Genomic DNA, 13,773 nt, shown 5'->3' on the forward strand with positions numbered 1-13,773 from the left:
AGGAGTGGGGGTGGTCACATGTTGTAAAGGGAGGGCAGGGTGGTGCAAATTCCTTCATTCTGGAGTGTGACTCACTGTCGTTTCATTTTCCTGCTTTTTGCCACTATTTTCCTCTACAAGTCTGTCTGCCAGCTTTTCATTTGACTCTTCAATTGTAAACCATTAATGTGATGGCCTGTCTGTGCTCTACAGGACTTATGAAAACAAAGCAGATCTTTATCCAGGCATGTGACATTCACTAAGCTACTGGCTGGAAATAATTCAATAATGAAGTGAGAAAAAGCTGTAAACAGGATTTCTTGTGATCAGCTTTCTGTCCTCCTGATTTCAGTGGTGTGGTTGAGTATGACTATATTGACTAACATAAAAAGGAAATGAAAGTGTTGCTTGGAAACAGTCTGGTATAATTAAACATGCAAGTAAGGTTGCCATGTGTATGACTGAAACAAACACTCTTTGAAAACAACTATCAGCGCATCCATAGTAAAATGCATAGCATGTAGGGAAGAGAGAGCAGAGTGGGTTGATCAAACCATGCTGTTTCTCCTGCAGGGCAGTTTGTGATTTGTGTTCAGAGCTCCCGGAAATCATGGGACGGGTGACTCATGTTGTAACCAAAGCTTTCTGGAATCTATGGACACCCCATCCAAACAAAGACACTGCAGACTGCACTCTTGACACAAGGAAAGTACTATCACCACTGACAAGGCCCAGCAAACATATTATGATTCAAGTCATAGAAACAGTCTATGAGAAGCTAATTCAGTTGCTAAATGAGCAACATGCTCCCTTTTACATCACAGATCATTTTAACCAAGGTTGAAAGTATTTTTGTCTTCAACACTGGGGAAAAAATATATTTATATATAATAATTCTTAATTAGGTGATGCAGTGGCGCAGTAGGTAGTGCTGTCGCCTCACAGCAAGAAGGTCGCTGGCTCGAGCCTCGGCTGATTCAGTTGCCGTTTCTGTGTGGAGTTTGCATGTTCTCCCCGCCTTCGCATGGGTTTCCTCCGGGTTCTCCGGTTTCCCCACAGTCCAAAGACATTCAGTACAGGTGAATTGGGTAGACTAAATTGTCCTTTGTGTATGAGTGTGAATGAGTGTGTATGGATGGTTTGCAGCTGGAAGGGCATCCGCTGTGTAAAACATATGCTGGATAAGTTGGCGGTTCATTCCGCTGTGGCGACCCCAGACTAATAAAGGGGCTAAGCCGAAAAAAACATGAATGAATGAATTCTTGATTATCATTGACACATCCAAGTCTGAGGCCATGGTGCTCCACCGGAAAAAGGTGGTTTGCCATCTCCAGGTTGGAGGAAAGCCTTACCTCAGGTGGAGACATTTAAGTATCTTGGGGTTTTGTTCATGAGTCAGGGAAGGATATGGCGTGAGATTGACAGGCGGATCGGTCCAGCAGTAATGCGGTCGGTGTACTGGTCCGTTGTGGTAAAGAAAGGGCTGAGCCGAAAGGCAAAGCTCTCGATTTACTGGTCAATCTACGTTCCTACAGTCACCAATAGTCATAAGCTTTGGGTCATGACCGAAAGAACAAGATCTCAGATACAAGCAGCTGAAATGAGTGTCCTCTACATCGAGAGAAGTCAGCTGAGGTGGCTTGGGCATCTGTTTCGGATGCCTCCTGGGTGCCTACCAAGGGAGGTGTTCCAGCCATGTCCCACCGGGGAGGAGGCCTCAGGGATGACCCAGGACACCCTGGAGGGACTATGTCTCTCAGCTGGACTGGGAATGTCTTGGGATCCTCCCCGAGGAGCTGGAAGAAGTGTCTGGGGAGAGGGAAGCCTGGGGTTCTCTCCTGAGACTGCTGCCCCCGCGATCCAGCCCAGGAAAAGTAGATGAGAATGAATGAATAGATTCTCATTGGCTGGAAGGTGTGCAAAAAATGTTTAATGCTCAGGTAGTTCCAGTCAGTTTTCATCACAGTTCTAAATAAATGTGCTTCCCTCAAACATACAGTACTAGTTGATAGTACCTGTTGCCAGAGGTATTATTTGTCTGTGTAATTTCAAGAACACTGATTTGTGATTTACCAGGGAACCGACGGGGATTAACCAACTTGCAAATATGCTTCAAAAAATTAGAGGTAGCTAACACACGTTACTATGATCTATTAGATATGCCTGTGTCATTTCAATGCACAACCTCATTCTTTGTGCCTGCTACCTCCCTGTCTGCCTGTCACTCATTCGACATCTAACATGTCATAACTGATTTGGCTGACTGACAATTAGGCCAAATATTGCACTGCAAAGAGCAAAACAAATTTAAATTTGTCAATAACTTGGCAAATGATGACAGAAAAAGAGGGATAATCACTGACCTAATGCAATTTGCAAAAGCAACAGTCCTCCACCTTCCCATCGGGCAGCCCTTTGCTCTGCCTGTGTCGTGCATTTCAAACTTTTGAAAGATGTTTTGAAGCCTTTTGCAAACGAGGCTTTAAGGTCGTCTTTAACGCACTTATCTCAGCTAACGTAAAGTTAGCTTTTGGAGAAAGCTTACTCTTTCTCTATCGACCTGTCTGCCGCTACCAAGTTATGACATTTCAAAAGCCAATGAAGTCACAGAACAGTAGATAAACAAACACTGTCAGATAACAAATGCACTGAGGTTGAAAGACAAAACTGCAAAGTTTTTGGGAGCGGACCACACACACGACTACTCCTCAGGCACATCATCCATTTCAAATCCTTTAATACTGGCAAGCCATACACATATTACTAGCATAAATAAATAAAAATCTATGCCTAGTATATTGAAAACATGTCATGTCTTGAAAAATGGCATAAAGAAAATAGATAATAGTTTGAAGAAAGAAAGAAAGAAAGAAAGAAAGAAAAAGAAAGAGAAAGATCAACTTTCCAAAACGCTTTGTGCCAACTCCTCAAGTTTCTTTTAGCTCCTGGGCGTGTTTGGACTCTGGATGTCCTGTTCTCTAGATCACAGGTATTTCAAAGCATCATCTTTATCAAAACAATTATGTGCAATTGTTTTTACCATTCTCAGATTTCAAATCCTGTGACATTAAAGCTGGGTTCACAACAATTTTTTAACGTCATTTATAATTGTTCCCTGTCAGACGTTGGATATGATCCCAGTGAGATCTTGGGCAAAGGCCATGAAGCACTGTGTGACATCAATAATATTTTATGTCAGATCTTTGTCACACCCAAAACTAGTTTCCTTTCTGGATCTTTTCTAAAATTTAGCAAAATTGTTACCAAAAGCGACGGCACGTTGGCTCAGTGGTTAGCACTATCACCTTACAGCAAGAAGGTCTCTGGTTCAAGTCCCGACTGGGCCAGTTGGCATTTTAGTGTGAAGTTTGCATGTCCTCCCCATGTTGGCGTGGGTTTCCTCCGGGTGCTCTAGTTTCCCCCACAGTCCAAAGACATGCGCTATAGGTGAATTAGATCAACTAAATTGGCCGTTGTGTATGTGTATGAATGCAAGAACGTATGAGTGTTTCCCAGTACTAGGTTGAAGTTGGAAGGACATCCGCTGCATAAAACATATGCTGGAATAGTTGGCAGTTCATTCCACTGTTGCGACCCCTGATAAACACTAAGCAGAAGGAAAATGAATGTTACCAAAATCATACCATTTAAATCTGGGAAAAACATGGTCAAGCTATTCCTCAGTTACTGAACTCCAAACCATTTGCTTTTATCACCTTGTTTTTCTATCTTATCAACTTGTTTTTCTACAACTTATCAATGTTTTCAAACACAACATATTTGGGCAGTTATGTAACTTTGAGCAGACCCTTAAAAGGTAAAAAGCCAGTGAGTCTATTTGTAGGACTGCAGTGTGCAGAAACATTTCAATGAATAAACACAGAGCTTTTAGATACTTTAAAGAGAGACTTTAAAGAAAGAGTCAATCATGTTGTTGCAAACTTCTTCTTAAGCTTCTTCAGGGGAGCTTAACATAAATGTATAAAGTACAAAACAGTAAATGAGGTCCAGGGCTGTTTTAGAGGGTGAAGAAATTATTGGTGAAGCCCCCAGTAAGAATCTGAGTTTTGTAAACATGTTTACATTTAATCCACATGTGTCCATTCTTTTTGGAAAATGCACATATAGGTGTAACCTGTCCCAAAGGTGCCTGATTGAAATCATAAACCACTCTTTTCTTTCTCAAACCCTGTTCTCCTCAGCTAAACATGCCATTTATGTTTTTACTGAAGCATTGTGGGACTGAAAGCATAAAATGAGGCTGTATCTTGTTGCAGTATGTATGTGTCCAGATGAGCTTGGGGATTGGGTTCAAATGGAGGGAGTCAGAGGGGGGAGATCGAGGCAGGAAATGAGAAAAAGAGAGAGAGAGGATGTGGGACGGGCGTTAGAGAACACTGAAAAAAAGTAAAGCAAAAGGAAAAAAAAAACGGACCATGTGGGCAGGGTCTTAGTTGGTCAGTGCGTGTGTGTGTGTGTCTGAGTCAGAAAGAGAAAAGGAGGAACAGAAAGAGTTTGGTGGGGGTATAAAAGCTGTACATTTCTGTTTTTGCGGCTCTCAAGGGTTGACGTCCCTCAGCGCACACTCATCTTCTACTGCAGCCAGTGCTTCATTCCTCCAAAACCATGAGCTTCTACGCACCCCAGGCCTCTCACATCTCCTTCACCCGCTCTGTGCCCGCTCACCGGGCTGTCAGTACGTATGGTGGGGCAGGTGGGCAAGGCACCAGGATTTCATCCGCCTCTGCGATGTCTTACCGTTCGACTCCTAGAAGTGGGGGAATTTCCTCTTCCACAGCCTTCAAGGTGAGCTCAGCCGGCATAGGCTCTGGTGCAGGGGGTTCCCTCTTGGCGAGCTCTGGATCCTCAGGTGGCATCCTGGGCAATGAGAAAGGCCAAATGCAGAATTTAAATGACCGTCTGGCTGCTTACCTGGACACAGTGCGCAGATTGGAGCAGGAGAATGGCAAACTGGAGCAGCAGATCCGAGAGGCCCTGGAGAAAGGTGGACCAGAAACACGCGACTACAGCAAGTACAACGCCATCCTGGATGACCTGAGGAGGAAGGTGAGGATTGTTGACAGCCTGATTTACATTTGTTTCTCTGTGTCTGCTAAAGGAAGCATTTGAGAGAGGCAGACAGTTATTTAGGTCAGGAGGAGGAGATACCACATGTTTTGAATCACAGCGATTAAGCTGAAATAAAGAAGCAAGATTTACAAATGAAAAGAAAAAGATTTGCTCAAGCAGAAAATGTGTAGTTTTATGTTCATTTAAACAATACAAAAATGTTTGTTTAGAGAAATATAATATAATATAATATAATATAATATAATATAATATAATATAATATAATATAATATAATATAATATAATATAATAATATTTTTTGGTCATGAAATGCTCAGCCATTTTGTGGGGTTGCACTTTATTTTGCTTAGTATACGTGTATAGTGTACTTACTGTACCTAAAAAACTACTGGTTACATGAGGTAACTACATAAGTAAATGGTTCAGGGGTAGGTTTAGGGATAGCTAAATACTACTAATTCTATGTAATGAAAATGTTAAGTACGTATGTGTGAAATAAGTCAGTCAATATAATAAAAAATAAAGTACTACCCACTTGCTTTTTGTAGTGTTTATGAGAACCCTTTATAGTGTAATAAAAATGGATCAGATTTCTGCAGATCTCAATGGAGGGTGTGGCACACGCCCTGTTCTCTTTCTGTCTTCTCTCTTTCTATTGTGCTTGTTCTGCTTTCCTCTGTGTGCATTCTGGCTACTACTGAGGGAATTCCTCTAAACCTTCCATATTGGGTTTTAGAATTTGAGCGACCATGACAACGGCTAATACAAATAAAACATTTACTATCGTTTCTGAAGCATCAGAGGAATGTTTGACGAACTATAGCCAGCTGAAACCTCCTACACAGACTCAGACTAGAGTCATAATGCAAAACAGATGTGGGACAAGTAATCGCACACACGGTCACATGGTTCTACAGCAAGAATGCAAAAGAACCATCATTTATAGCAGACGCGGTTGAGTCATTACACAACTTTTAGAGTTCAGAAATGTCTGATCTTTCCTTTATTTTAAGTGGTAAAATAGAAAAAACTAAACTAGGATTTATATAGGAAATATTTAAAGTTAAATATTATGACATTTCAAATGGTCTGATGAGAAGCAGCACATGATAATGTGTACCAGCTTCCGCTTTCACCAGTGGCATATGGAGGAACTTTGTAGAAGCATTGTTTAATCATTCTGTCCATTTCAGCTTTTCTGCAAAGCAAAATACAGTTGTCAAAGCAAAGTTTGACTGCAAAGCAACTCAACCTTTTGTCTCATATTTTACAGGCTTGCGAAATCAAATCCTTTCATGCTCCGGTTTCATAAAGATTCTTAAAACAAAGTCTAATTCCATAGCTAACTTTATTAAATAACTAAATTCCAAGGACGCTGAAAATGAAGACCTGACAAATTATATCTGTCGCTGCTAGTAAAAAATGACATGTCAAAAACAAGTTTTGTATAGTGAAATATGTTCTTTGTTTTGCCTGTAGGTGTTTGATGCCACTGTGGACAATGCTCGTCTTGTTCTGCAGATTGACAACGCTCGTCTGGCTGTGGATGACTTCAGAGTCAAGTCAGTCTCCATAGCTGCTTGACACCACAAATATCCTAAAAATGTAACTTGGTATCAAAGGAATATGATTATGAGAAAGTGGTCCTTTTTTAGAATCACACAATCCAGAAATCTTTAGCATGACAAATGTGTGGAAGAGGACTGCTGGCATGCACACTAAACACTTAAGTGCATTCCTTGAACGTCTGTTTTGTGTGTGTGTTTGTGTGTGTTATAGGTTTGAGAATGAGATGGCAATCAGGCAGTCCGTGGAAGGAGACATCGCAGGTCTAAAGAAAGTTATAGATGAAACCAACATTGGTCGCCTGAATGTGGAGGGTGAAATCGAGTCCTTGAAAGAAGAGCTTGTCTTCCTTAAGAAAAACCATGAAAATGTAATCAAACATTGCATAAGAGCCATGTTAACTATTTCATCTTTGAATAAGCTTAAAGACCCCTGGATTTCAAGTAAAGAGAATAGATTTCTACCCCGTTTTAATTATTACAAGAACATTTTAAAGAATTGCATAACACATTTAAATGATTCAGTTTTTGCTTCATCACATCATGGACTATTGCAACAATATTTGAAGGAGGAGCTAATTCTAGTGAACATTTGATTGGATAAAAATCTGTGTAGTGTAAGATGAGTCATCAGAAGAAAAACAAATATTGGAGCATAGCATGTAAGTGGTCCCAATCCCAAATGGCTCACTAAACCATTGAGGTCGTTCAAAATACAAAGATATGGCTAGTGTGATATGTAAACCTGCCAAAATCTGTCATGATATTTGGAATGATCTATCGCAAGAGGAAAAATGTGTTTAAGTCACATACCATTGATATTGTAAACTTTGTCACTGCACAATAATTGATTAACATTTAGAAAATACAGCAAAAGCTTTGTGCAAACCTGTAATGGAAACCATGCTGTGGTAAGTCCACAAAACAAGTGCAGTTGAAGTGTGCTAATTGTGATTGGACAATGGATAACTAAATGGCCGACTATTATCTATTTAAAATCATGGGGCCTTTAAACTGTCCACAGTGTGTTTTTTCAACTTGCAGAAAAACCCCCCACTAACATACAGTACTATTCAAAAGTATAATTTACAGTAAAAATCAAAGCAAAATCAAACAAAAAGTGCTCAGGGGTAGCCTAAATAATGTGTCAATGCTCTTTGTGTAAGGGATTTATCAGAATTAACTTCAAAAATCAGTCCAAGGCCCTTAAAAATTTGGAAAAATATATTAAAAAGCCTTTATTGACATGGCTATGTCAATAAAAACTTTTTAATATAATTTTCCACATTTTTCGAGTGCCTTGGACTAATTTTTGCTGTATAATTTACAGTACTTCTTTTCAAACATCTCAGATTTCTTACAATTTAAGGTGACAAATCAAAAACAAAATGGCAACATGATATGTGTAGGAACATAGAGAAACATACATAGGAACATAGAGAAAAGTACAATAGTAGCGAGCAATAATATACTTATAATATAATAATAACAATAATAAATTTTTTTTTTTTTAAATATTACAAATCTATTTCACTTTGACAGGAAGTCGATGAGCTACGGAACCAGATCTCTCAGTCAGGCGTTCAGGTGGATGTTGATGCACCCAAGGGCCAGGATATGTCTCAAGTGATGGAAGATATGAGAGCTAACTATGAGAAACAGGCTCTCAAAAATGCAGAGGAACTCAAAATGTGGCATGAATCTCAGGTATGAAACCCCTGATTTCGACATTACGATTGCTATGACTTGTTTTAAATGAGCTGAAAATAAGTCTCTCTCTCTCTCCTCAGATATCAGACGTTCAGGTGCAGGTGGCTCAGAACACAGAGGCATTGCAAGGTGCTCAGATGGAGTGCAATGACCTTCGCCGGCAGATTCAGACACTAGAAATAGAGCTTGCATCACAACAAAACCTGGTAACGTGTACATACACACCATAGCTTTAGATCATCATCAAGCTTGTTGAATCTATCTGATATCTTTTCTTTTTTCTAGAAAGCGTCACTTGAAGATACACTGCGAAACACTGAGATGCGTTCAAACGGAGAGATGGAGAAGTTAAATAACATCATAATTCAACTTGAAGCTGAGCTCGCACAGCTGAGGGCGAAGATCACAGAACAGGGACAAGAATATGAAGCCCTGCTTAATATGAAGATGAAACTGGAAGCAGAAATCAACACCTACAAGAAACTTCTAGATGGGGGAGATTTCAAGTAAAGAGCAAAACTTAAGTTCTTGTATATTTCACAGGGCATGAAACACAGACAGTGATTCTACTTTCTCTTTGTTTAGGCTCCAGGATGCACTTGATGGCTGAGAAAAAAATGTGAAATTACAGGAGACGGTCCTAAAGAGCAACAACAACTCAAGACAAACATAACATTATAAATTGCACTCAATGAAACCTGTGGTGAAGCTTTATAATTTGAAAGTCCCCTTCCACTTTGTCTAAACTTGAATTTACAGAGCCATGTTGGTTTCTGGTCATATTTCTTCTAACATAATGTCATTTACAGGGTTTTTGCTTTCTGTCAACAAAGCCTGTTTCACCATACAGTCTGACCTAAAGGCATACAGTAGGAGTTACAGAGCAACATAGGTAGCTTTTTTTAAAACATTTGTTGTTGCAGAGTAGTGCGGATATCTCCAAATGAAAGAGGAATAAGAAATGTGAACTTCTCTACAAAACCGAAGCAATAATGAAATAAAACCATGCCTGCCAACAGAAAAAAAATTGAGTGAAGCAAACACAGAGATCTGAAATATTGTGGTTGTCTATTTGAACTTTTTTTGATCCCTTTTCCCCGTTTTCTGGGGGGGGGGGGGGGGGGGGGGGGATCCTAAACAAAAACAAAATATTACCTCCTAAGTTAGATTTTAGCTGCTTGTTATTCAGCATCAGGTTTTCAGGCATCATGTTTAATGTGCACACATTTTCTAAACTGGACAAGCTCGAATCAAAACAGTAAATGTCTTATTTTTTAGATAGCACCTTAAATAACCTACCAAAGTTAACATTACAGTTCAGAATACAGTTGAAGTCTTTGTCTATGAATGTTGATGCTGAAACAATATATTGAGCAGCCCTAAAGTGGTTATTCAATAAATTCTCAACAACAACCAGGAATAAGCTTACACTTACAAACCACTTAAAACTACACAAAGACGGTGCATTATTAAATCATGTTTACATGAGGTTGCTGTGGAAAACAAGTGTGAACTGCCAAAAAAATGAAAGAAAGAAAAAGTAATATTTGTGAAAAACTGAAAATAGAAATCGTATTTCAAAGCTAATATGACATCCAGTATATTAATTTTAGAACTCTACAGTATCTCCAATGGTGTTAGCAAACTCTAATCAAAACAGTAAACGTCTTATTTTTTGAATGACTCTTTAAATACCCTACAATAGTTATAATTAAAGTTATTTTTGTACGAGTGCTCTTTTCAGAATACAGTTGAAGTCAGAATTATTAGCCCTCCTGAATTATTAGCCCCCCCTCTATATTTTTCACCCAACTTCTGTTTAACAGAGAGATTTTTTTCAACACATTTCTACGCATAATAGTTTTAATAACTACACTTAAAAATATATATATATATATAATCAATTAGTCCTGACAGCTTATGTTTTTAGGTCATTGTAACTTGTGTACACTTTTTTCTTATATGCAACTATGTAACTTATTAAACAAGTTAATCATGTTCTAACTTAATTTTATAAGTTACACAAGCTGTTTTAAGTCAGTTTAACATAATACAAGTTCAATGGACTCATAAGTTTAATTTGATTCAGCTTAAAAGTTCAAGGCAACCAGGATCGTTTTTACAGTGTAAGTTCTAATAACTGATTTCTTTTATCTTTGCCATGACGACAGTACATAAAATTAATACAATATAATAATCTTTTTTTAAGATACAGTTCTATTATTCACTTTAAAGTGCAATTTAAAGGCTTAATTAAAGCCTTTAATTAATTAAGCTAACTAGGCAAGTTAGGGTAATTAGGCACATAATTGTACAATGATGGTCTGTTCTGTAGACTAACGAATAAATATTGCTTAAGGGGGTTAATAATATTGACCTTAAAATAGTTTTAAAAAATGTTTAAACATCTTTTATTCTTGCCGAAATAAAACAAATAAGACTTTCTCTAGAAGAAATTTTTTTATAAGAAATACTGTGAAAAATTCCCTGTTGTTAGACATAATTTGTGAAATATTTAAAAGAGAAAAAAAAGACAAAAATTCACAGAAGGGCGAATAATTTAGACTTCAACTGTATATGCAATCTCTGAATATGTTTTAAGTCAGGATTTGGACTAAGACCAAAACAGAAAGTTGAAGACATTTGATAGGCAACATTCAAAATGAACTACAGATGTTTTAGTTCCTCTGCGCTATTAACTTCCACTAACAAGATATACCGAAGCTTGACATGGCTTTTAATGTTAGCCATTTGAAGAGCTGCGAAGGGCCATCTGGTTTCACTCCAAGAAAAACCTCTTACTTCAAATCCACATCAATTCCAGTTTATCAAACATTTAATTTTATAAGCAAGAATTTAGTACATGATTATGTGCTTAGAGACTGATCATTTTCCCAAGACAATGAAACAGCGATAAATCTGGAAAAATCATTGGGTTTGTTTATTTGACTTGTGCGTAATCAGCTAATGCCATAATAGCTAATTAGCTGGCTAGATATCCATTGCTTGGGCACTGTAAGCCTCTTGCTAATCAGATTAGCTAAAAAGCTTATAGGTGGATTGATTTTGTGTGCTCCAAAAACAGATCAAGACATCGTGAATAGCTCCAAAAGCACAATTAATAATTCCAATGAACAAAAAAATTTTTTAACTATACATTTATGGTACACTATGGGGAACAAATTCAAACTTTTTTTCCCAAATTGTTTTAATTAAAACTTATTAAACTACACATTAAAACATTTTAATTACACATATTAAAAATGCATAAATCTAATAAATAGTAAGATCTATTTGATTTACATCCAAGAAAAGCCTCACGCAACAGCAATACATGCAATGTCGTTACACAAGGGGTTTAGAGCTGCATGCTATTGGATAAAATGGACATTTTGATAGTTTGTTATTCTGGAATATATTGCATTTGAGTATTTCAACAGATTAGCTCCGTTTGTAAAGAATTCACAATTTTAGATTGAGTGCGATCATTTTATAGGGCAGCGCATCTGCATAAAAATAAATTACACACATCTAAATACAATAAAGCAAACATACAAATGAATTAAACAATGCTTTATGTTTTTTTAGGAAGTTTGACAGTATTCAGGTACAGGAATTTAAGAAGTCTTTATCTTATGAATGTCAATGCTGAAACAATATGTTGTGCAGCCCTAAAGTCTTCAATAAACCCTTAACAACAACTGAGAATAAGCTTAAACTTACAAACCACTTAAAACCATTCAAAGAAAGTGCCTTATTAAAACACTTCATGCTAGAAAACCAAGTTTACATGACATTGCTGGGTGAAAAACAACAAAAAATACATACATTGTGTTTTAAAGCTAAAATGACATACAGTATATTAATTATAGAACTCTACAATACCTGAAGAAATGTTGTTAGCATCATTCCCACTCAGTTCAATGCCAAATGCTAGGCTAGTAGCACATCATCCACTGTTAGTATGCAAACTCGAGGCGGCCATCTTTGCCGTTGGAAGATTTGTCATGTGACTGATCACCTGCCAAAGATAATATGAAAGCAGCGAAATGTGAATTGAAAAGCTTTTTGAATCTGAGAACTTATCTTGGACAGGACCAATGCTGCTTCACAAATAATGCTATAAAGCTAATAAATCTTAATAATGAACAACAATGTGGAAACAATACTTGAAGAGATAGTTTACCCAAAAATGAAAATGTACTTTTTTTACCCACCCTCAAGTGGTTTCAAAAATTTTATAAGTTTATTTCTTCTGTTGAACACACAAGATGTTACATACATACTTGGTTAGTGTAATTGTAATTTTTGCTTCTCTAAGATAGAGTGCCTAGCGGTTTTCATGTCTCTCATTAGACAGACGTACTGTAACGGCTGCTCAAACATTCAAACCTGCACAATGACACAAACAAATGTTCCCAGACCACCAGGAGCCACATTCACATATGTTAAAGTTTTCTGTCATTCGTTTTTTTTTTTTTTTTTTCCTTGAATATTCATTTCCTATTTGATGCACACAGCTAGGAAACTTTTCCATTTTAAATTAATATATTTTGTGTTATTTAAAAAAGTTTTTTTTTTTTTAAACAAAAGATTTTTATATTGATTTTACATATTAAACATTTTAGGTTTCACGAATACTTTTTAATGGCTTTAGACCTAACATGTCACCGAGATTTTATTTTGAATTATATTGTTTCATAAATGCGAAGAGAATTTATTTTATTTTTTAATAAATTTTTTGTTATTAACAATATGAAGTGTGTTAAATATCACAATAAATGTCGGTTTTCTAATCTAGTGAAGGAATGAAGGAAGCAAGGAATTGCTAGCATTTAAAAGATAACTAATTCAGTGCTTTTTTAACTATGAAAAAATCTGAATATATTATTTTAGTCAAAATAAACCAATCAATCAAAGCAATAATAACACTAGAAAAAAAAAAATAACGCTAACATTTTGGTCACAATTTACACTCACTTTCCTTTGGCTTAGTCCCTGATTTATCAGCTAAATTAACCCCTTTACAGTTAAGCTGTATTAGTTATTGTTAAATAATGTATTAACTAACATTAACTAATAATGAACAATACTTGTACAGCATTTATTAATCGTGGTTCAACATTTACTAATGTGTTATTAAAATCCAAATTCACATTAATATTAGGTAATGCACCATGAGTTAACATGATTTAACAATGAACAACTTAGTTTCCATAATACATGCATTGCAAGTTTGTATTAGTATTAGTAATTAGTAATTAAATTGCTAAAAAGTAATTAAATAAAATTATATTTTAATAGTTCATATGAGATTCATGTGAAAATTATGGAACCATAAACACCCAAATGTGTTGTTAAATCAGTGAAATATTACCTTTAATTAAATATAAAAACATGATTTTAAAAAAGTTAAACCCATGCATTG

At 36.7% G+C, this 13,773-nt stretch overlaps 1 protein-coding gene across 1 annotated transcript; it reads left to right on the forward strand.

Annotated features, from left to right (window-relative positions):
- Positions 1-4,464: 4,464 nt before the first annotated feature.
- krt18b (keratin 18b) lies at positions 4,465-9,401 on the forward strand. The gene is made up of 7 exons (XM_056460202.1): positions 4,465-5,046; positions 6,550-6,632; positions 6,850-7,006; positions 8,178-8,342; positions 8,426-8,551; positions 8,631-8,851; positions 8,931-9,401. Exons 1-7 carry the CDS (start codon positions 4,606-4,608, stop codon positions 8,953-8,955), a joined length of 1,218 nt encoding a protein of 405 aa, XP_056316177.1. The 5' UTR covers positions 4,465-4,605; the 3' UTR covers positions 8,956-9,401.
- The last annotated feature ends 4,372 nt before the right edge of the window (positions 9,402-13,773 follow it).

The sequence above is a fragment of the Danio aesculapii genome, chromosome 6 (assembly GCF_903798145.1).
Source record: "Danio aesculapii chromosome 6, fDanAes4.1, whole genome shotgun sequence".
Taxonomy (NCBI): Eukaryota; Metazoa; Chordata; class Actinopteri; order Cypriniformes; family Danionidae; genus Danio; species Danio aesculapii.

What these genes read in the sequence shown, in the direction of transcription:
- krt18b (XM_056460202.1), top strand. Translation starts at nt 4,606, where the DNA reads ATGAGCTTCTACGCACCCCAGGCCTCTCACATCTCCTTCACCCGCTCT. An exon ending in TGGATGACCTGAGGAGGAAG is followed by an intron (nt 5,047 to 6,549) that starts GTGAGGATTGTT and finishes TTTTGCCTGTAG; the next exon opens with GTGTTTGATGCCACTGTGGA. An exon ending in TTGCATCACAACAAAACCTG is followed by an intron (nt 8,552 to 8,630) that starts GTAACGTGTACA and finishes TCTTTTTTCTAG; the next exon opens with AAAGCGTCACTTGAAGATAC.